We start from the raw sequence: 22688 nt of genomic DNA, 5'->3' as shown, positions 1-22688 counted from the left end.
CAAAAATGTTGGCAGTTGTGCAAAAAAAAAAAAAGTTGTTGAAAGATTGTACTGAACTTAACTCTTGCTGCAGCAGAGGCAACAGATGCTGGAGGCCTCTCTGTTCCAGATAACTGTAGCTGTGCCATGTTCTTTCTTTAACAGCACTTCTTGAAAATTAGGAAAGGGGAGTTTGAAATTTTTGTTTCTTCCAATAAACAGTGTTTGTTTTGAAATTGCTATTTTTCATACAGTGAGGCAGGCATAGTAGAAGAAGTCTGGAAACAGGTACTAGCTTTTGAAAAAAATTACTGATAGTGCTGCATATGTGGAAATAAAGTCTTTGAGAACTATTTATGAAGACAATGCATGTGTCTGGCAGAACTTGTTTACTCAGTTTGCTCTGTAGTATTTGGGACAACATATTTGCAGCATCAATGAAATAAATAATTGTTGCAGTAAAATGCCCTCCTCTGGAATTCTTTGCTTGGGTGGCATAGTTCCATATCTCAAGACAGAGGGCTCAGTGCCCATATTGTCATCTTCTCAAGTAAACACATGGTGGAACAGCTTACCTGATGCTACATTGCATGCTGCTTTTAAGAATACGTGCAAGATCACATACAAAGTTGTACCTCAGGGGTTGGATAGGGGCAACTAGGATGTGCATTTTAATATTACTGGTGCTACTAACAAATGTTGCAATATTGAGACATTTCTGAGCACATTGGCATAGTGAATGCTGTGTACATTAGTTTACTTTCTGGCACTGTTTTTCCCCAAGATTCTTGCAGGGAATGTACATTGCCAGTGAGTTGCTAATCAAATACCTCATGCCCTTTGCTTAGTTTTCTTTAGGTTTCTACCTAATACTACAGTTCCTCAATTAAGATAGTGGTAATAACATGTCAGCTTTCCTTTAAAAATGTTTCTGACCCTTCTGGTTGACAGCATGCAGAAGGACTGGAACCAACCAGCCAAAGCAATACCAAAAATGTTTCAGGACAACCAATATATACCTGAATGTACAGGCAGCCATAACCAAAGGAAACAGTTATTCAAACCTTCTATATGCCTTAGTTCTGCTCTGAATCACCACCAGAACCAAACACTTGGTTTCATGTGTGCCTGCTACTCTGCATACAGTATGGTAGTGTTTTGTAGACTTTTTTTTTCTGGTAGGCAACAGGTGACCAATTCCTTGAAAATGGTCAAAGAGGTACAGTGACAGTTCCACCAGAAGACACTGATCATTCACATGTTCTCCAAGATGATCACAGCACTTACAAGTAAAATTGTTATTTGGAGAGAAACACGGCTTAGGGCTGGGCCTGTAGGGATCTTAATATGGACCTTGCCTTTGGTCTTGCTCTTGTGTTAGTGTATGCAATAAGAGCCTAAGTAATTTGCCCAAGATACCGTAAGGAGATATTAGCAGAATCAGAACTATGATTCAGGGGTTGTTGAACTATAATTCAGGATTTCCTCTCCTTAAGCTTTCTTTTTTTTCTGTGCTCCTCCAAATACAGAGTTAAATTATCCAATCTCTTTGGAACTCTGCTTAAAGAAAGAATGTTAATCAAAGACAAATCTCAGGTTCTGGCACAGGTGTTTTGAATGTTTTAATTCATTATCAGATTTGTATAAATAAAGGTCTTACATTTAAGAATTCAAATGCTTAGGTTCAATCTGGTTCTTAATTGTAGCATCTTAAAAACACTGAAAACATGACCCTTAGCTGACCCATGACTGTCCAAATTGACACCAGAAGGAGCTGTAAACTGGCTTCATTGTGAAATTAATGGAATTCTTTTCTGTGGTAGATACAGGGGAACAAAGTACAGGTTTAAAAAACATCTGTTTAGGGAACTGCATTTTAATGGTATCAGAATTGCATAAATACATGCATAGTTCCAGGAATCTTCTAAAAGAGCCTCTGGGCTTTGATTTTTTTACACCTGCTTTACTCTGTTAATGTAGTTCACCTAATCCACTAGCCATTCAATATATATATTATATTGCTACAATATTTGCACATTTATTTTTTAATGACAAAAGGCTCCAACTCTCTTCACATCTGCAGTGAAAGTATTTGCATAGCTAAGGGCCGCATTGGTAAGCAAAAGCAGCTGACCTCTTGAGCAACACAGATTGCCAGGCCTGGAACACCAGAGAGAAATATAGGGAGACACTGAAGCATTTCTGAATTGTTTAGTAAATTCTTTGGGTGGGTGAGGGGAGTAATTATAAAAATAAGACAGCTCAATCAAAATGAACTATGAAAATAAAAATGAAAATTCTTTAACTGATTGCAATAGAACAAATAATTCCCAAAAAAGTATGGCAAAATTACCATTCATGAAATGCGTAAACACTCACAAACCTAAGGGAGAGCTGATTCACAGTCTGAGAAACAGCTTTAACAGAAATGATTGGTTAATCAATGTGATTTGTTTTCTAATGGAATATCCATTATAACCAGTAAAAAGGGAACTCTCATCTTCTCTAAGATTATTTCATTGTTTAACATACTGGCCCTTTAGTGTCTAAATGATTGTGTCCATATAGGATTTTAAAATATTCATAGGAAAAATGGAGTTTGAACGTTAAAGACTTCAAATCAACTTATTGTTAAGGGGCTAGAACTTCAGTGCTTGCAAGTCATTACAATTCCATTTATGTTGATCAAGACATCTGCAGAAGTTTGAGTCAAGGTATCCATTTACTGATGACTGAATGGTAAAGATGTTTAGATGCCTAAAGAAACACAGAGGTGCAGAAGGAGTTTTAGATGGGCTTACATATCTACCTCATTTCTAAAAGCGGTGCATACAGGAAATGACTAGCAACCTGGTCTGTTATAAAATGGATAAGGATCATATTGAAATACAATGGGAGAACTAAGCTAGAAGACCTGGATGTGGGGAGGGGTGTTCAATGTGGATACTGGTGTGACTCTAGGCTAAAAGCCAGTAAAAGCCCCAGGATTCAGTGAGGTGTTTTCCACGGCAGAACAAGAGCTGAGACTTGAACCTCATCCCAAACCTCTGTTGAAGCTTAACTGTGCTGTCAGCATGGGTCACTCACCTACAGAGATACATTTGGAGTACAAATCAAGGCACGCCTGTCTTCTAAAGCACTTCTGAAAGTCTTGGAAGTCAAAATGCTTTTTAAAATATGCTTTTAAACAAAGTTTGGCAAGATACTACTACAAGGTAAACGGAGTTCAGTATGCTTTGTTTAACTTGCTTAATGTATTTTAAGTCTCTCAATCCTGACATTTCTTTGTAGCAAAAAGCTCTCCAGATCAGGCTGTATGTGTATCTTTTCCATTGTAAAACTCTAGTAGTGAAAACAGACGTTGTTTCCAATCTCATCTGTTTACAATTTTGCTTGATTACTATTCCAACAGATTTCAAGCTGTGGATTTAAATATTTAATGTTCATATGGCTAGAATTTGTTCCTTTTCTAACAATAACTTCTAGCTACATTATTCATTCTTACTTATGTTAGCCTGCATTTTATTTTTATCAAGACATACAATTTTGTCTTCTTAAATCACCTTGAACCAAATTGCCATGACTGTCCTCAGCAACCTTTCACATCAGAGTTATTTTTGCCTAGCTGTTCTGAAAACCAACTCCTAAAAGCAACACCTTGAGTATGTGTGAAAGATGCTAGATGCTGCCAGTGGGAACATCTTTCAGGCTTGAGTGCTAGGTATCTAAAGTATTTGGGGTGGATCTGGTAAGAACACATCCCAGAATTGTGGCCACCATTTCTTTTGGTCATTATAAAAAGAGCATTATAGAGCATGTAACATTTGCATTCTTTTCTTGTAGCAAGAGAAATTCTTAAAAGCTCTTTTTGCTCAGTTGTGTTTCATGAGAGAGAAAGGCTTAGATGTCAAACTTGGGGATTTTAAAACCAACTGTCAAAACCATTTTCATTCATTCTCTGCTGGCACATCATGCCAGCAGTTTCACGTTTTATCATGCAGAAAAAACAATTCAGTTCTCCTGTATTTAATAAATAGTTGGGGGATACAGTAAATATGATTTACCACATCTTTAAAGCCGGTGAGGAATGATTTAAGTCACAGTTTAGCCAAGAGAAAATTACTTCTGCCTGCATGAAAAAATAACCTTAAAAATGTATTGCCTTCTCCCACTCATGTATCTAGTAGACTTCAGTGTGTTACAAAGAACCCTTACTAAGGGTGAGGATAATTAAATGAATAAATCAGGGTTCTATTTTAATTGGTGTAGATTTCCTTATAAAAATGAAACATCTTGCCTGGTGAAGTCAACTAAAAATCAGCTTCTTTTCCTCCTACATGCCTTATTTTGTCATCCCTATATTGACATAACAGGAGAAGGATCTACAGAAGAACTTGACTCCCAAGTTTTACAAATATCTTATAGTATGTGGGAAGAACTAGAAGCAAAAGAATGGTATCCCCAAAAGTTGGCACAGCAAGCAAGGAGCCATTTACTCTGATGTACAGGAAACGAGACACGAGCTCTGCTAAGGGAATAGTCACCTAACTCTGTAGGAAGACATAACCCCTTTCACACAGCTTTGACGGCCCTCTTAGACTCTGACATCAAAGCCTATGCCTTTCACAAGGCATAGCCAAGGAGTAAGAGTTGGAGGTGGTGATGGAGACCATTGTCTTTATGGCACTTAACCATTCTTGCTGATATGTTTACCTGAATGGCTTTGCTGTGATGTTAAGCCCCCTGCTTCTGGTACTTCTTCTGGGAATACAGGGAACAAAATACTGCTTTCCTCTCCGTCACAGCCATTTGCATTTGACAACTGCATTCACATCTCTCTTCCTTTTCCTTTGTAGGTTAAAAAAACTGAAATTCTTCCAAACATCCCTTCTACATTGTTTTCTAGACTTTCAATCGTTTATTGTTCTTACTGGTACTAACAACTGAACTTCTACTAATGGGAACTAGAATGAGAGCTATGCAACTCCCAACAGAATTAGAGCAGAGTTGTACATATAAATGGTTTTACATGGAATAGAGTAAGAATCAGACCTAATTTGTTGTTACAAAAGTAAACACAAGTGTCCTCAAAATAATATCCCAGACCAAGAGTAATTCTGCATTACACCTAACTATGCTAATGTTACATGTTGAAAGAACATTTATTTCTAACTTCTGCAAATATTCACTTTATGCCGAATCATGCTGAACTGTATCAGTTGAGGAGGCACTGACAGCCTTGTTAGGACTGGGATGTGCTTGCAATGCCAGGGGGAAAAAAAAAATAATGACTGAAGCTGAAGTCAGTGAACATAGTTCACAAAAAGAACTCACGCTCCTCGTTTGCCCCAAGATACAAATTAGGCCAGATAAGGGTTACATTTATAGCAAAAGGGACACAAAATTGTAATGTAACTTTTTATGCATAATTATTATCAAAGAAATTTTTTATTATGTTTTCATATTCAATTCTCAAACTGTTAGGAGAACTATCAATCTCTTGAAGAAGGCAAGTTTTTGTATGACCTGGGCGTATACATTCGGGGGGGGGAAATTCCAGTTGGTGGTTATAAATGAACATTAAGCATTCTTCATAACAAAGCTTGATTATTTTTTAAAAAACCCAAAACTATACAGTGTCTTTTAAAAATTATGGGAAAATACTATGTGAAGGGTTTTTATACAATAAATAATCTATTTTCTATGAATGTACAAAATCATTTGTACAGCAAGTAAGAAACTGATACAAATGCAGTAACTGAAAGATATATTTAATTTTATAACTATAATAATTTATTTATGAAATATATCCACATATATATAAAATATATCATATATATTTTGGCAAAGACCTCCCTTTCTTGTTTCAAACAAAGTCTATTACCATCATTTTAAGCCTATATAACCAGTTTTACTGTTAATTTCTTTTCATTTTTCTTTTGGTCTCCATCTTTCTTCTGATAAAATATAATTTAATGTCATTGGGTTGTAGTTTAACCTATGTGCCCCGGGGAAAGTCTGCATGAAGGTCAGTCAAACCAAAAAATATCTGTAATGTCACAAGTAAGGGATTTCCTCTCTTTCTTTTTAAATAGTATAGAACAGGATTTGCAAAAGTTACTCTTTTTCCTAGCTTACTCTTGCATCCTCCTATCAAAAAAAAGTCCATAATTTCTGAAGAAATCATTTACATTGAAAAATGTCCAGGGTTGGATATAATCCTTATTGCCAAGTTTCCAAGTTATTCAGTGATGAAGTTTCAATGAAGAGATAAAAATGTGATTTATAGTACTAGCAAAGATGAATGTATGTACTGGGGATGATAATGTACGTAGGGGCTTAGAATAGCAAACGGTCTAGTACAGTAAGTTACTCTGATTGTATGAAGTTTCATTTGAAGTTCCACAGTCCTACCCTTTCATCTTTAGGAAATTCTTTGGGATGAATAATTGGAGTTCTGTTCATCAACTACAGTGCATCCTTAAATAATCACTGTAAATGTTTTTGAATGGAACTTTGAAGTGCAGGAATAATTTGTGCCTAAATTAGGTAATCTACTGAATACTCAATGTATACTCTTAACTTGCTATAGTTTATAATAATATTTATATTAGCCATTCATATTTATTCTGCATAGATACTGTCATTTAAACATCTGCCATGAAGTTACAATAAGATGATTCAGGCTTGCATACATTAACAAGAGAAATATTTTGCATCTGTTTATTCTTAATGAGAACTCATGTATAGGCAATCTCTCTCTAACTGATCACGTTCTCCAATTACAGTTGCCTGTATAAAGCTATGGATGGATTCTTCAGACACATAGCACGCAGTAAGTGGAACAGTATGTTTCCATTGTACTTTTTTAAATCTCACAGAAAAATGTTTCCTGAAACTTTATGTCACCGAAGTTTGGATCTGTCTTTGAATTTTTCTTCAATAGTGATACATTCCCTGCCAGGTTACATGATAAAGATTATCCTTTACTGAGACTCTTGCGAGGGGAGCATGGGAGAAAGCTTCTTCATACAGGTTCACATGCCCTCAAAGTGGCATTGTTGAAATGAAAGTGTTGCATACTGCTGAATTCTCCACTGGCATCAGACTGAAGCGTCAAGTTTGTGCATCTCAAGGGAGAGTTGTAGTTTAAGTTCTTGCTTCTGAGCTTCAGTAAATAAATGTTAAAGCTTCAAAAACAAAACAAAACAAAAAACAAACCAAACCGCTTAATTATTCAGAACTAACTCCCTATTACCTGATAGAACTATGGTTTATCTCCCTGATTATGTGTACACAGAGTGAATGCTACGCAGCTGTCTAATTAGCTCTGATCAAATAATCATAGCAATAAATTCAGCTTGGGGACTTCTAATCCAAGTGCTTGCCTTCATAGCTAAAAATTTTGGGTGTGGTAACTTTTTTTTAAACTTTTCTTGTTCTCATGGCTGCTTCATTTTACCCAGAACTACAAATATTTGCTTACCCTGACATCATTTTGCATTTCATATGTAGCAATAGTATTAAGGGTAGATTTGGAACTGGAACTTTTTGAAACTGGCTACTAGGTCACAGTAACCTCTTTATATCTGACATCTAAAGCAGATTTATTTTTCCCTCCAAATACCTTTTCCACAAAGTCTGTTCTGTTTCTTTACCTTGACAATTTAAGTTTTATTGAAGCACTGCACTGGGACATGTAGCTTAAGTTGTTGCAGTGCTAAATGAGCAAAAAGATGATAGACAGGAACAGCCCTTGCCTTAAAAAAAAAAAAAAAGAAAAAAGAAAAAAAGGGGGGGGGGCTGTTGCCAAAATATGTATTGGCTTCTAGCCAAAGAATCCAACTTTTGAAGGAGCTATATCAGCATGAGGAAGGTTGTAGTAGTTCTGTGTGTACTAGAAGTTATTTTAAAAAATAAATTTAAAAAAACCAAAAAAACCCCAAACAAATCATGGTCCAAATACTGCCCTTACTTAGCAGGAAGTGATAATATTCAGTTGAAAGAATTCAGAGTTCTGCAAATACAAAGAAAATTTATGGAAAATTAATATTTCTTCTCAATATTAAACATCTGTAGCATACCTGACTGTTCAGAATCCTCCAAACTCTCTGTGCTACTGAATGAAAGTGTGTTCCTCTTCCCTGCATTGGTCTTTCTCCTCTGTCTTTTTCATTGATCCATGATTTCTGGGGAAGAGAGATTTTCTAAGTTTGTCACTGTGTTCTCACCAATTACCCTTACAGAGCCATTCATAAAATGACAATGTCATACTCTTCATTAAACTACATAAAACTTAAAACATTCTAAAAATAATGCAATATTAAGCATACCCCGACCAGGGCAGGAGATCTGCTGTTTCAAAAATACCACATCATAAAAAGAAAATTCAAAGCTGTGCTGTACTGGGTCTGGCCTGTTTCCTTCACCCATTAAACTCTCCTGATTGTGACACATGAGTTTTCTTGCTTTGCTCTTCCTATTCACTCCCCTGTCCCACTTAAGGGGGAAGTGAACAAGCAGCTGTGTAAGTGCTTGGCTGCTGGCCAGGGCTAACCCACCACAACTGGAGATGAGAATGTTATTTAAAATCAATATATTTGTTAATCGGGTTCATCTGATATGTGCCACTTGATTAATTTCTCTCCATAAAACAGTCAAATCATGTAGACAGTTTGCAATATTAAGAAAAGATACTCACCTTCTTCTGTCTTGCATTCTTCTGCAAAACTGCATACACTGTTTGTCATGAGCATCCAAACAAGAACACCGAAATGAAGACTGGAAGGCACTTTGAATCTGGCCTGTAGACCTTTTGCCTCTAAAACTACCTCTGTAGTTAGACAGCCCATATGGCACAGTCCTCCTGTTGTGAGAATCACAAATGTTGTATATTTTAGGAGCCAACTAAAATTACATTCCATATTTTTTCTGTTTTAGAAAATAGATCTATTGATGCAAAGCAATAAATAGCAGCAAAAAATCAAACCCTATGCTTATATAAGAAGTTCTCCCTGTAACAGATGACAACTTCTGCTCCATCAACTCAGGCTTTCATAAAGTTATAAAGTAGCAGACAATTAGCTTAAATGGCAGAATTAATTGGCAACTACATTGGCTATCTAAAAAAAATCTGATTACCTAACAGCTGATAAAAATACATCCCCAGGTTATTGCTTATTTTACTGCTTATTCCTTTATTGTGTTGGTTACCCCCCACAACAGTACAAAATTTCTTATGTGCCGCAGCTGTTATGAAGTGACAAAGGAGCTGTGCTGACTTCCACCAGATAAGTCACATCATGTTGTTGCTGTCATCTTCGTGATTCAGAGCCTAATTTGCCATTAATTTTATCACTGAGAAATGGAGAAAACTGTCAGCATGATTCATTTACTGCATCGTGTTTGGAACCTGACCCATGGGGTTATAAATGTGAGAAACAGCTAGATAATCTTCCTCATATGTATCTACTACTACTTTTCTATGAGAGATCATATTCTGTACCACAGCACACCAGGAAACAGTAAGAGGTAGTTCTCTTTGCTTCCCTGCAGTCTGGCATGCTTTGTTCCTTCATGGGTTATAGTCAATATTATTATCAGAAAAGGACATGCTTCATCATAGCATGCTAACATCCCCAAAAAGCATTGGGTAGCTTAGACTGATGTCATAAATTGTTCTCCTACAAGTTGTTAAAGAATCTCAATCGATAGCAGATGTACACCACATGGAACTTCTGGAGACCCATAGCAGTTCCTGTGTACCTGAGGGATGGGCTAAGCAACCCACAAATCCACAAACACTAAAAAACTGAAGAGCATCTCATGTTCAAAAGCAAGAAAGAGGAGTGGAAGAGAAAAAAAAGGCAGGGGAGAGGAAGTAAGAATAGATCTAGAAGGGTTACAGACAGGGTAGAGAACAAAGCCTGAATAATCAGTTTGGAACCACTAACTTCACATAGTTGGACTTCTTTCATTTGCATTCATAAAAGCATCATTAGGCTATTAACTAGAAAGCTGTAAATTTTCCAGTTTCCCACACTTAGGATGGGCTGAAAGGTTCAGAAACATTAGTTTCCTAATCTCTGCAATAATTTTGATGTAACTTCAGTACTGTCAATGCAAATCATTTATTCAAACCTTTGCACTTATAGTACATACGAGCTTGTAACAGTGCATCTCATCTTTCACAGCCTGAACCAGAGCATACCTGTCATATATAGATTTATCATAAAATCATACTGAAAGATAGAAAATCACAAGTAGTATTTCTGTGTGTCGGAGACCATGAGATGGTCTTTCTCCAGCACATGTTACTTCCTTCATTCTATGGCTATGTCTAGACACTGGGAGAGACCAAGAATATGCATATTAATCTTAAAAGACTTTAGGACTTGATTTTGGCCCCCTTCGTAAACAGACATTTTAAAAGCTTTTTGTTGTCTTCAGGATTAGGGATGAGTCCCATTTTATAATTGAAGAGTATTAATAATTCTATACTGCCATCTACTTCACAATAATGAATGCTAAATAGCTAATGTAGGTAAATTCTGACATAAGAAATTGCTGCATGGTCATATTTTTTTATACATTCATGGTTTTTATGAAGTAATGGCTGGTATTTAGAGACAGGAACAGGAGGAAGTTCCTGTATTTTTAAGAGTGGCAAACCCTCTGAAAACTGGTAAAATTCTGTTGTTCAACTTCCTGCTTAGATTTAGGCTGAAATGAAAAGATGAATTTTGCTTGTTCTAGCCAAACGTGAACCCCCTATTTCATGGCAGATAGCTTGCCAAGGGATAAAGCAGCTTTTTACAGCTTTTGCAGACATCATCCCACATTGTGCTAACAAAATATAAAATACTGTGTATGTTATTCTCATTATTTAAAGTGGTTCCTTGTTAAAAAGTCCACTTTTCCAAAATATGATACTGGTTTTTCTTACTCTAATTCTCTATATCAGAATCTCTGCGGGACTGACCTGCGGTTCACCCTGTGTCAGAGGTTCTGCCTGAATAGCCAGAGAAGAAAGCCATGTGTTTTATTCCTTAGTTGCTGCAGTTTGCAAATTAATGGACCAACTAGAATTGTCATCAACTTCAATATTATCTTAATACATCAGTATCTGAACTACAGTGATTGAGGAATGGGCCCATTACCAGTCTGCTGTCTTTCCTAAGACACAGTAAATTCCAGCAAACAGGCAGGGGTGGAGAACATAGTATAATTACGAGTGATAAGAACAATGAATCACAGCCCTAGGCAAAGGAGGAGACTGATATTTTAGATATTGCTTCTGATCTTTCTAATGAAGTGCCTTATGTTCTATGAAACTAATAATGCTTATAAGAGTATGCTTCATAGCTTGGAAAATGTATTCAAGACCACTTTATTCTCAGTGGTCCAGAAATACATGCCAATGCAATGACATTTTCAACTGTAAGAATTTTAACTAGAACGCCCAAGCAAAAATTTTTATGTAAGCTAACGTGCAGACTTGCCAATCAGAGATGGAAATATAGTAATTCTCCCAATATGCCTGGTTTTGATTTCTAATCCAAAAATTCAAACCCAAAACAGATAAATTTCAATAGCAACCCAGAATCTTTCCAGCAGTATTCAGAAAGAATTAAAAGTATAGATGTTTTCTTGCCTGTCAGTTACTCTGATGCAACTCATAAATCACAACATTTAAGCAAATGTTAGTGTGTGTACGGTCATCATTCCAGCAGCTGAAAATGTCAGTATTTCAAGCTAGTTCATGCCTCTTTCTCAGCACTTCGGAAGTGAGAGGAGATGCCGAAGAGATTCAGTTGAACCAGTACCAGAAGCATTTGCCTAGCAGCATGCTTAATCTTAGATTGTTACATGTGATTAACAAATTATTATTATATTTTATGGTGCTGTAATGCTAAGGTTCAAAGTGAGTAAGTAGAATCACAGTTTCTAGATGCTAAATGGGAATTATTGTCAACATGTAATTGTCACCAAGCATTTGTGTTGCTAGGAAGTCTCTTTGCTTTCCATTTCAGGTGAGGCATCTGTTTTCTTTAGTCAAACCTTGATGACTTTAGTATACACAGTGCAGTTTGTGTCTCCACAGTGAAGATGAGGAACAGCTGAACTAGGCAGAGGCAGATTTGTTGCCTAGCCATCTGCTAGACTTCTGGGGATCCTGAACCCGCCAGTTCCCTTACACTGTGTTCCTTGTGGTTATGACCAGGTCCCTGGCCAAAGTACTGGCTAAGAGCCATTTACAAACCTTTGGGAAATTTCTATGCAAAACCCACAGATTTTAAAAATGTTTTAACATTTACATTTCACAAGAAATTTTGAATTTCTGACCTTTTAACTCGGTGTGTATAATTTCTTCCTTCAGGAAAACAAAATTCTCCTGATGCAGTGAAATGGGTTTCCACATATTTAAAAGCTAATGTGTGTCCTTTATGCCTTTCTTCTCTACAACGTGGAGAACAAGCAAACCTATGCATTTCTGGATCAGCCTTTCCAAGGTACCACTTTGAATTGGTGTCTGTGTGGCAACATACAAACCTGAGATTTATGTGGAAGTGACCCTCTTTTGTAGAGTTCACTTACCAGTATGATTACTGCAGCCAGGGAGTGGGTGCATAAAAGTCTGCATGCTCAGTTTTAAAGCACTTTCTAAATTATAGAAGGTCTGAGTTTAAGAAAATAGTTTCTTCTTCAGTATAAGCTATTTGTTCTTTATTCTATATGCAAAAAAGGAAGATGCTAACACAACTCTCCAGCACCTGGAATTATCCATATGATGAAATTATGATTAGTCAGTGCAACAGATCTGTTATCTGAAGATAATTCTGTGTATAAAATAGAGCAGCACAAAGCTAATCAAAGCACAGTGTGCTCTTGTCACTTGAAACATACTTTTGATTTCTGCAATGGAAGGAACACAGCAATCTTTAGGTCAGCCAATGTTTCTCCTAGAATTTTTAAAGAAAAAAGTATAGATATGCAGATTGGATACTCAGATGCTGAAATAATCTAGATTATTTCTGTATTTTGTGTCCACAAAACAGTCATATAAGGCCTCCCTCTAAAAGTCAGCTAGCTCTTGAAGCAAGTTTTTGCCATTAAGTTAACCGAGATAGGCATTTATTTGTTGAAAAAGACAAGAAGTACTGAGTAATAATGAAACAGCCATTTGGAACCAGTGATATCAGTGAAAATTTCCCACAGAAAAAACCTGCCCATTGAATGACTACTACCTTCAAGTCTAACTGGGAAGTATGATTTGCCCAAGTCCTGTTTTCCCTCATTTATACTATAGTGAACATTCAGAATTCAGGCAGAAAAATCCAATTGGTTTATTTTAATTTTTATAACATGTGGCTGAGTTTCTCATGCTATATTATAATTGACCTATGAGCTGCTATTATTTTCTACTTTCCCAGCCACTTAAACACAGTAGATACCTCCAGGGCACTTGAGAGTTTCAGCCAAAACAAAGGGATGAGGGGGTTGCAGCAATCATCTTAGATGCTGTGATTTCAGTATTCAGCAATATATTTTCTGGCAGACACCCAGGCCAGCAAGGCTCCCAGCAGTCTCCAGTGTTTTCAGACAATCTTAAAATGTGTGAGATCCCTGTCAGGACCACTGAGAACAAAGAACATGGAAACGAAGCAAAATTTAACATCCTCCAAGTGAAACAAAATGTCTCCAGAATGAAAGATGCTTGGGGGAAATAACAGATATTTCTGTGTATACTTTCATATAAAGCTATTGCAGTAATATTGTGTAGCTCTGCAGATGAAGAGATCAGTGGCTGCTCTGAAAGTTGGCTCCAACTCTTTCTGTAACAGGTGTACTTTTTAACAGAGTAGTTCACAATAGGTGTACCTCCCATATTATCCCTTCCTTCTCATCATCATCATTTAAGAAGTAAAACACCTTCTTCAAAGAAGTGCCTGACTTCTTGTTCTTCTGTCCTCCTAACAACATGCTCCATTCACAGAAGCTGTACTTTTTCCGAGTAGCTTTTTGCAGTTCAAATTATTTTCAGGGGAAACAAACTTTTATCCTTTATAGCCACACCTTTATTTTCCACATCCTCAATTTAGTAGCAGTCAGTGTTCCTAGATGCATAATAGGCTACTGTTATCCAAAAAGACATACCTCCATGATCTTACTAGATTTGGTTTAACTTTCACTTTTTTTTTTTCAGTCTTAAAGTAGTACTTGCTAATTTGTGAGGAACCCAAGTTAGTTATAGTTAATTAGTTATAGCTAACTTAGGTAATAAGCTAAGGATTGCACACATCTGCTTCATCATCCAGTTTCCCTGACCATGTGAGTTCTTTGATTTCCCTCCTACTGGGACTTCACAGCACCCAAGTTAAGTACTGTGAGAAAATCTGAAGGTTTTTTTATCACTAGTCGTCCTCCTCCTGTAGCTGTCAAAAGGATGTTACGTATTTTCTGTTTCAAATATGATCAGAAAAATATCTGAGTTGTTGAGTGAAAAGCTAGAGTATGTTTCTGGAGGTAAGCAATACGAAGCAAGTGGGGGGCAGGGGCAGTATTTTTCCATGAACACCCCAAATACCCAGAGAGGCTGGGTAGAGCTCACCTGACCTCATAAACTGAGCTCTTGTTTCACAGAAATACCTCTCTCAAAACAACACTGATCATATCCTTCAGTACCTCATACCAATCCTAATCTGCACCCAGTTTTGTGGCAAGGTATGTGATTGTTAGTTTAAATAAATAAAATCCCACGCAGCATTTTCCATTTCTGAGGCCCAAACTCCCATTATTCCTTTTTTCTTCCTCTGACTGGCAGGGAGTATTACTAGTAAGTGGGCTGGTTTTAATACAAATACACTGAGGTAAATCCCAAAAGGCAGACCACCTAGAAAATATGGATGAAAGGAAGAATCAAATTAAGTGCTAAATGGTAGCTTTTTCAAACTAAAATTCAGAGTACTTATTGCTAGCTTCTGAAGCCACCATACCAGTCCACACAAAGAACACACACTCTAATGCATGTTTCTACCACTCTCCACAGTGTGTATAGTTCAAAATCCACTGCTGGTTTAAAAACAAATAAAACCAAAACCTGGGGGAAAATAAACACATGGTGTTACAATTTAAGACGGATGAAAGTGACTGTGGTTTGACAGCCCTCGAGACTGTTTATTCTTAGAATTAGACCAACATGAGCAGCAATAGTGAAATTTCAAAGCACTGGCTACTAGTGTGTTTCATCCCTGACCCCATCTTCTGCAGGGCCAGCTCCTGCGGTGACATGGGATTTTAGTCTGCAAAGCCAAATCATTTCAAGTCTTTCCAAGAATACTGCTGTTAAAACATCAATACTATGAGTACTGTAAATAAGCTTTACAGGAGGACTAAGAGGATATATTCTACTTTTAGACTGTGGAGGGCATGCAAGCTGTGCACGTTTCAGACAGTAAAACACTGCAAGTGTGATGATCTAAATATGCAAGAATAACTGTGTTTGAGTAACAGGCCTAAAAATCAAATCAGTTTGCCAGTGATAAAACATAACAATAACAGCAGAAGCCTGTTACTGTGTTCAATAAATCTATTTGAAATACTCTCCATTTAATGTGAAGATTTGTGCAGCTTTTTAACACCAAAGATTCTCCAGTTTTTAGGATTAGAGATATTTACAATCCGTCATTTAAATTTTCATTAAAAAATTGTAATTAAAAAAAAAAAGTTAAAAGGAATTGATAGAGATAAGGAAGATTATCTGCTTTACACCTGGTATTTTTTCTACCAGTGAGTATGACTATAGATTCTACAGCTTTAGTTATTTCAATTGTTACTACCTTGTTAAGATTTTTCTTTTTATCCTTCAATATTCAGGCTACATTAGGACATACAGTGCATATATGTAGTCTAATCTTGGTAACATCCACATGTAAGACAACTAGATTTCAGCGAACATGCGGATAGTAAAGTCTGCAAAATGCAGGGCAAACTTCATTCAGAAAAATAAAATCAACTCAACAGCAGATTCATTAGTTCACTTTTGGCACTTGGTTCTGATGGTTAACCACGCACACTGTTTAACCGATAGATCAGCTTCCTTATTTGAACTGCCTGGCTTGCAGCCACTGTTTTATCATCATGCCTTTGGCTAGCAGATATTTTCAGTCTGATCTATTAAGATTATAAGCACATGCTTAATTGTTTTGCTGAACAAGAGATCTTTAGCTGTGTGATTTTATTTCCAGTAATATACAGGACATCATCTATACTTAACTAATGCTGAAGATAATCCTCAAAAAATGGGTAACTGTAATACTTTATAATACCACTTAATATCCATAAGGATGAAAAGCATTTTAAATTATGTGGGCTTTCTTTCAATCATCAATGAGATGCATGTAAGAAAAAGATGTTATGAAGGAAAAGTTAGCCAGCAGAGCATACAGTTAGAACAAGAGTATCCAACTGGTTGTCTTAAGTCTTCTCTTCCGTAACAACATCCCAGGACATCACTTCCTCTCTGTATATGAGCAAAACTCTGAGTGAAGCAATGATAGGGTACAAACTGTTTCCATTCTAAGTTGATTTTCTGATGGTGACCTAAGCCAGTAGTGAGCAAAGATCATTAACTTATAACTGTAGAGAGAGCTGATGGTATGTGGCATCAGCTGCTGTTGTCTGTTTAGCTTCTGACAAGTCCTGGACCCCTAACAGACTCTATTTCTCAGCTCTTTCAGGAAAGACCAAAAAAATAAAAGTGTATCAAGAGCCTTTCTCACCCCAACAGGTGGTCACATTAGGTCAGGAGAACAGCTTTCTACAGGGGAACTAGCTGCAGTCAACCTAGTGCTAAATTATGATGGCCACTTAGGAATATCTGACTTGCATATGTTACAGAAACAAATTTCTTCTTTATTAAAGTGACAAAACACCACTTCATTGTAGTGTCACTATGTAACCACACACTGTGAAACACTCACCACATCCTCTACCAATATATCCCACAGAGCAAAGCAACACACTACAAGTCAGTGCATGCCCTTGTCCTTCCACTGAGGAAACAGAACACGTGTAAGTACAGAGGATCAGAGCCACAAACACAAAGATGTTGGATCAAATTCTTCCTTTCACTTTGTCCATTCAATTCTACTGATTCAGAACTTCATGTAATTGCCAGACAGAACTCATAGATCATCATGTAAGCTGGTCTTTGTAACATGGTCACAGATTTCATTCAGTTACTCCTCTTGAGCGTAATAGCAAATACTGAAACAAGCCATGTCATCTAGAAAAAAAAAAAAACAAAACACTTTTGCTTTGATTTAGACACGCCAAGAAATGATTATTTTTGGTGCTTAGTTTGAGTGAGGAAGTAACTTTACCATTGTGGATCTACACTAATTCTCCTTTGAAAGCTTCTGGATTATTGCCATAAATTCTCATTATGCTTTTATTTCAGAACTGAAGACTGCCTGAGTATCTGATATTTTGTCCTCATGATAGTATCACCTTCTTATAGCTGTCACCTTTTAATTTTTCACTAATCATTCTGAGCACCTCTAAAGCTTCACGCAGCAACATTAATGTCATTAACTGAACCACGTTTTGCTGTCTGATGCACAAGCTCAGTTCATACTGAAATATTGGACCCCTTTGAAGAAGTACAGATCTAGAAGTAGTCTTGCCTATATTTTCTTCTTTAACTTACTTTGTAAGTTTTAAGCATCAGGCTGTGGCTGTATTACATCAGTGGGTACTGTTTAAAAGACAATTCATTCTTTCTTCTTTAAAATATGTCTGTAGCTATAGATCAAGATAAGCATAATTAATCACTTGACAAAAAAACACATTGCAAACTAATTCCTGAGTAATCAATCTTATTAGTGAGAACAATTTACCAGCTTTTAATTATCTTTGTTATGCAACCCTTGTCTACACCATATAATTGCATTATTCTATTCTGATTTACCTGACTTTCTTTAGGTCATCTTCTTTTCTACTTAAGGCTCTCGCTGCTCCCAGCATAAAAGACTCACTATGTCAAAATAACACTGGTGCACTTAGTGGTCTGGACTAACAGCAGTGGTTCACGGGCAAGTATAAAGCAATACTCAAGCATGTGCAGACATAATTTCTCATTTAATTGGCAATAGCTGCAGAGAGTCAGAGGCTACATATTCTGCAATTTTGTGCTTTTCTACAGCTGTCACCCTGCTGAGCTAAGTGGTTTCTCAGCAAGGATAGAAATAGACCTTCTATCATCACTCTGCCTCCAACAGTTTTAGTAAAAACTTTAACCACTTTTCCAGAAAAGGAGAGGCCATGACCAAGATTTGTTTTGAATATATTACAACAATGCTTAAGGGCATCTTCTGTTGGGAAATGCAAGGGGAAGAAACCAGAGGAGGAGGTAAAGTTTGTCTTTGAAGTATGGAGAAGAGAGTAACCTGGAAACAGAAAACATTAAGGAATTTGTGACAGAAATAAGAAATAATAAAGTGAAGGACATAAGTCAGGGGAAATAAGAAAATAATAAAAAGCAATTATAGTGTTTGATGTAGGAAATAAAACCAAAAAAGATGTGCTAAGTACATAAGCAGGAAAAAGATCAGAATCAGCAGATGTCAGGAAAACATCCCCAATCTTTAACACCATCTTTATGGCCTCCCATTGTGTATGGTCCTCAAAGTTGCATTTAAGCCAAATTTTTAGTAAATACAAAAACTTTCAATGACATCCGTACAACAGCAATGTAAAAGCCCCATTTACAAACAGCCAGTCTGTACAGATCCAGTGGTTACTTCCATTTAAAAGAAGTAGCATAACTTTCTTGGGATACTAAATTGCACAAGCAGGCCTCATTTCTTTCATTCACTTCCAGAAGTACCTTTTGACTTACTGCGACATTGTTCCACGTAAGACACCAGGCCAGAATTAGCCCCTGTTCATTCAGACGTCTGACATGAAATCTTAATCCTGCTTCTGTTGCACTGAATGTGGTCCAAAATGTCTAATATCCCCATACGTGCTTATTTCAGTGATTACCTCTGCCCTCATATACAGAAGCATTCCCAGGAAGAATCCTAGGATTTTTGAGACTCAAGATTGTGTTCTTTTAGCTTAGAGGGAGATTTGTACATCTACCTCACCTGTAAACAGATCTTTTCCTTTCATCTCTCACCTTGCTGGCTCAGACCAGGCAAGTCTCAAGAAACAGCTAGAGGAGCAGGACAGCAAAGCAGCCCAGTTCAGACACCTGGCTCTTCCAGCCAAAGTACACCACTCTCTAGACACTGCAGCCAGCCAACTTTGAGAAGACCTCCATTCTCCAATTCTAATGAGCACTTCAGGTGCCAGAAAATTCAGATCCTACTGGACTAATTCCCCTACTTCCCACCATTATCCACTCACTATTTATCAACGCCAGAGGGCCCCTAGCATCCTGATTAACCTAGTTCCAACAGTGTTATTAGGTTATACAGGTTCATGTCTTTGGAGCACAGTAGCTAAAACGTATCATTCTATGTGAATATTTAATATTCAAATTGAATATTAAAATTGAATACATTCATTCTATCGCTTCCACAGAAACGTCCAGTCACATGGCATTAAAATTAAGCGTGATAAGAATCAGAGCTTCCTAGATGTCATGTCAAATCATTACAGGCTAACCTATACACCGGACAGTGGGGGTAGACTTTACATATCTGAGAGATTTGCTGTTATTTTATGTACAACTGACTTCAGTTAAGAAAGCAGAGACTTATAGCCCCAAATGTTTAATATTTGGATTATTATACATACTTCATTGCTCATGCTATAGGTATCATGAAAATGTTATATATCTTTATGCTCTATTTTTTGTTCTTTGGTGATGTTTGCACAAAGCTTCCAGGTAGGAGAAAATTCTCCGCATCACTGAATTAATGCCCACTATATACTTTTCCCACTGGAATAAAAATTATAATTCCTGGAGACTTAAAACAGGATATCCTTAAAAAAAAAAAAGGGGGGGGTAAAATTAGCAGAATTCTGTTTATTCAGTGTGTATGGGAAAAGGAATGTTGTTCCCCTGTTTTCACTGCTGAGCTCTGACTTAAATATACTGAGTCATAAATATTTGGCTAAAATAATTCTAAGTAATCGTGGGGTGGATTAGTGCAAGTATGGAACTCAAAGAATTGAGTGACTTGTGTGAACACATGATACTTACAGGTTGGTAGAAGTTCAAAAGACTTGTCATCAGACATGGCCTCTGGCCAGGACACACACGTGAATTTACAAATGAAGCGCCCTAAACCCCATTTGACTTAACCTATTTTACTGCTACTTTCTAATGTTCTATTCCTTTTGTTATTTTAATCTGATTAAAAGCTTTGCAATTGATTCAAAGGCAGATCCGAGTTAGTACAACTGTTCCCAAACTGTAGTCAGTGGAGCACGTGATGGTGTGTATAGAAGTTCACAGTCATACAGTCTGCAGATCTTTAATTCTTGAAGTATACCAAAAGAAATCTGGTTTTAGATTCATCCCATCTCCTGATTATTTTTTAAGGAACTGACTGCTGTGGTTGCTACGGGACTGAAACCTATTAGCCTATGAAAACCTTTACAAATCCTTAAGACTGTTTTAGTTACTCAGAGAGACAGGATATATACAGTGGTGTAGGAAAAGAGGCCTCTAACCTTTAGGATGTAGGCACAGTGTCACTCTTCCTGGATGATTTCTTTTCATTAAGTGCTGTTAGTACCAGACCCTGTTTTTCTGGATAAGTGCTCCACTCCCACTGACCTGCGTGAAACTCAGCATTTCCAATTCATGGGACGTGTTTTCAAATACAGTTTTTATTATGAGCTGAAACAAAAACTTGTGTTTGCCATTCCCATAAAACATAATTGTAAAAGACGTCCTTTTGTAACACCTTAAATCTGGTATATTGAGTTTTTCAAAAATTACTATTTTAACGTCAAAGTATTTTTCCACATAAATTTTTATCAAAACCAGCACCGTTGTGTGCGCACACACACAGACACACTATTCTTCCTTTCCCGGTGAGCGGTTTATTAGAAACAGATTTCCCCTGCAGAAGAGCTCCTTTTTCCCCCGTGACTAACCTCACTCGGGCGACAGGCAGCACACGCGTCCCGCGCACAGCCACGGTACGCGCGTCCCGCCGTGGCCCCGACGCCCGCCTGTGCGCGGGTACCGGGGACGGCCCGCACTGCGCCGGCTGCGACCGCGGGTGCTCTCCCGAGGCTCCCTTTGCCTCGCCGGCGTCCCTCCGTCCCTCCTCCCGGGCGCAGGCCGGCAGGTGTCAAGGCGGCGAGGGGGCGGCGCGCCCCGCCGGGCTCCGCTCCGCTCCCCGGGGGCTCGGGAGGCCCCGCCGTTAGAGCCTGCCCCGGCAGCGGAACCCGGGCTAGCTGGCGGGCACGGCGGCCTCCTCGCGTCCCGCCCTGACCCCGGCATGGGGGGGGGCGGCCCCGTCCGGGCTCTCCCTCGGGGGTCCTCCGGGGGCGAACCCCCCCCCCCCGCCGCCTTCCCCTGCCCGCCAGGGTCGCGCCCTTCGCATCCCGGCCCGCCATTTCGCGTTCCCCCCCCCGCCCGCCCTCACTCACTCGGGGGTGTTGATCCAGATGATGTCGAGGTGGCAGTAGTAGACGCACTCCTTGTCCTTGTAGGTGTAGCAAGTGCAGCGCCGGGGTCGGCGCCGCAGCCCCCCGCCGTCCACCTTGGCCCTGCCGCCGGCCGGAGCCGCCGCCGCCGCTTCGCTCTCCTCCCGCTCCTTCTGCCCCAGCGCCGCCGAGCGCGGCTCGCCGCCGGCCGGCAGCGGCAGGGAACGAGGCCGGGGCAGCGCGGACCCTGCACGGCGGGAAGAAGGCAAGAGCGGCGCTCAGCTCCCCCCGCGCCAGCCCAGCGCTCCTGTGCCCCCCTCCCGGGGAGGACCCCCCTCCCCCAGAGCCTCTTGTAACAGGAGCCGAACCAGCACCGGTCCCGGCGAAGTTTCAGGGCCGTTAAAAGCACCGTTATGTTTACATTTACTGCAGCGTGGTGGGGTGCACCCTGTAGCCCCCGCAGGCGAGCGGTGCATCGCTAGGGAGTGTTTTTGTTCAAACCTACGTACGGCCAAGTGACCCCTTTGGCGTCTAGTTATTTACCACGCATCGGAGTGGGCTATTGCTTACAGCCTTTTGGAAGGAGAAAAAAAAAAAACACCCAAAAACCCAACAAACAACCAAACCCAGCCTTTCTTTGTGTGCATGCGTGGAAGTGGCAAAGAAAGAAAGAAATTCACGTTACCTGCAGTCGACGTAATTGTAAGTCCAAAGAGGAACAATAAACCCAGCTCCATTAAACCCAAATTGCACGCTCGTTAACTGCAGGCAAAGGTGAACTGCAGGGGCGAGTGAACCGTTCCAGGAGGAATCACTTCAGGTTGGAGGCAGGGAATACCCTGGGGCTGGCGGCACACGCTGCTCCCCGGAGTTAGTTCCCACACGGAGATGTGATTAGTGGGTCTCCCTCGCAGTTCTTTTCCTCCAGCGCAGCCTTAGTCCTGAAGGGGAGAGTGTTGTCAAAAGAAGGGAAGACCCATCGCTTGGCTTTTCCCACACACACCTCCCACCCCACCCCCAAATCTGATCAGAAACCGGAGCTGCTGTTTTCCAGCTGCAGACGCCTCCCACCCGCGGACAGCTGCCTGCCTCCC

General features: G+C 39.0%; 1 protein-coding gene across 1 annotated transcript; it reads right to left on the bottom strand.

Moving 5' to 3' along the window:
- Positions 1–1581: 1581 nt before the first annotated feature.
- Positions 1582–22680, bottom strand: EDN3 (endothelin 3). Its single transcript, XM_075020265.1, has 5 exons — positions 22280–22680; positions 21598–21841; positions 8681–8845; positions 8064–8168; positions 1582–7169 (listed from the first exon to the last, which is right to left on the bottom strand). The coding sequence occupies exons 1-4, from the start codon at positions 22329–22331 to the stop codon at positions 8096–8098; spliced, it is 534 nt and encodes a 177-aa protein (XP_074876366.1). The 5' UTR covers positions 22332–22680; the 3' UTR covers positions 1582–7169; positions 8064–8095.
- Positions 22681–22688: the final 8 nt, after the last annotated feature.

The sequence above is a fragment of the Buteo buteo genome, chromosome 2, assembly GCF_964188355.1.
Source record: "Buteo buteo chromosome 2, bButBut1.hap1.1, whole genome shotgun sequence".
Classification (NCBI taxonomy): domain Eukaryota; kingdom Metazoa; phylum Chordata; class Aves; order Accipitriformes; family Accipitridae; genus Buteo; species Buteo buteo.
The sequence above is the reverse complement of the archived record's forward strand: the minus strand, read 5'-3'. Positions and strand labels throughout refer to the sequence as shown.

Excerpts from the sequence above, each read along its gene's own strand:
- EDN3 (XM_075020265.1), bottom strand. The coding sequence starts at position 22,331 with ATGGAGCTGGGTTTATTGTTCCTCTTTGGACTTACAATTACGTCGACT. Across the intron at positions 21,842-22,279 it reads TACAATTACGTCGACTGCAG|GGTCCGCGCTGCCCCGGCCT; the intron begins GTAACGTGAATT and ends CCCGCCGTGCAG. Across the intron at positions 8,169-8,680 it reads AGAATGCAAGACAGAAGAAG|AAATCATGGATCAATGAAAA; the intron begins GTGAGTATCTTT and ends TCTCTTCCCCAG.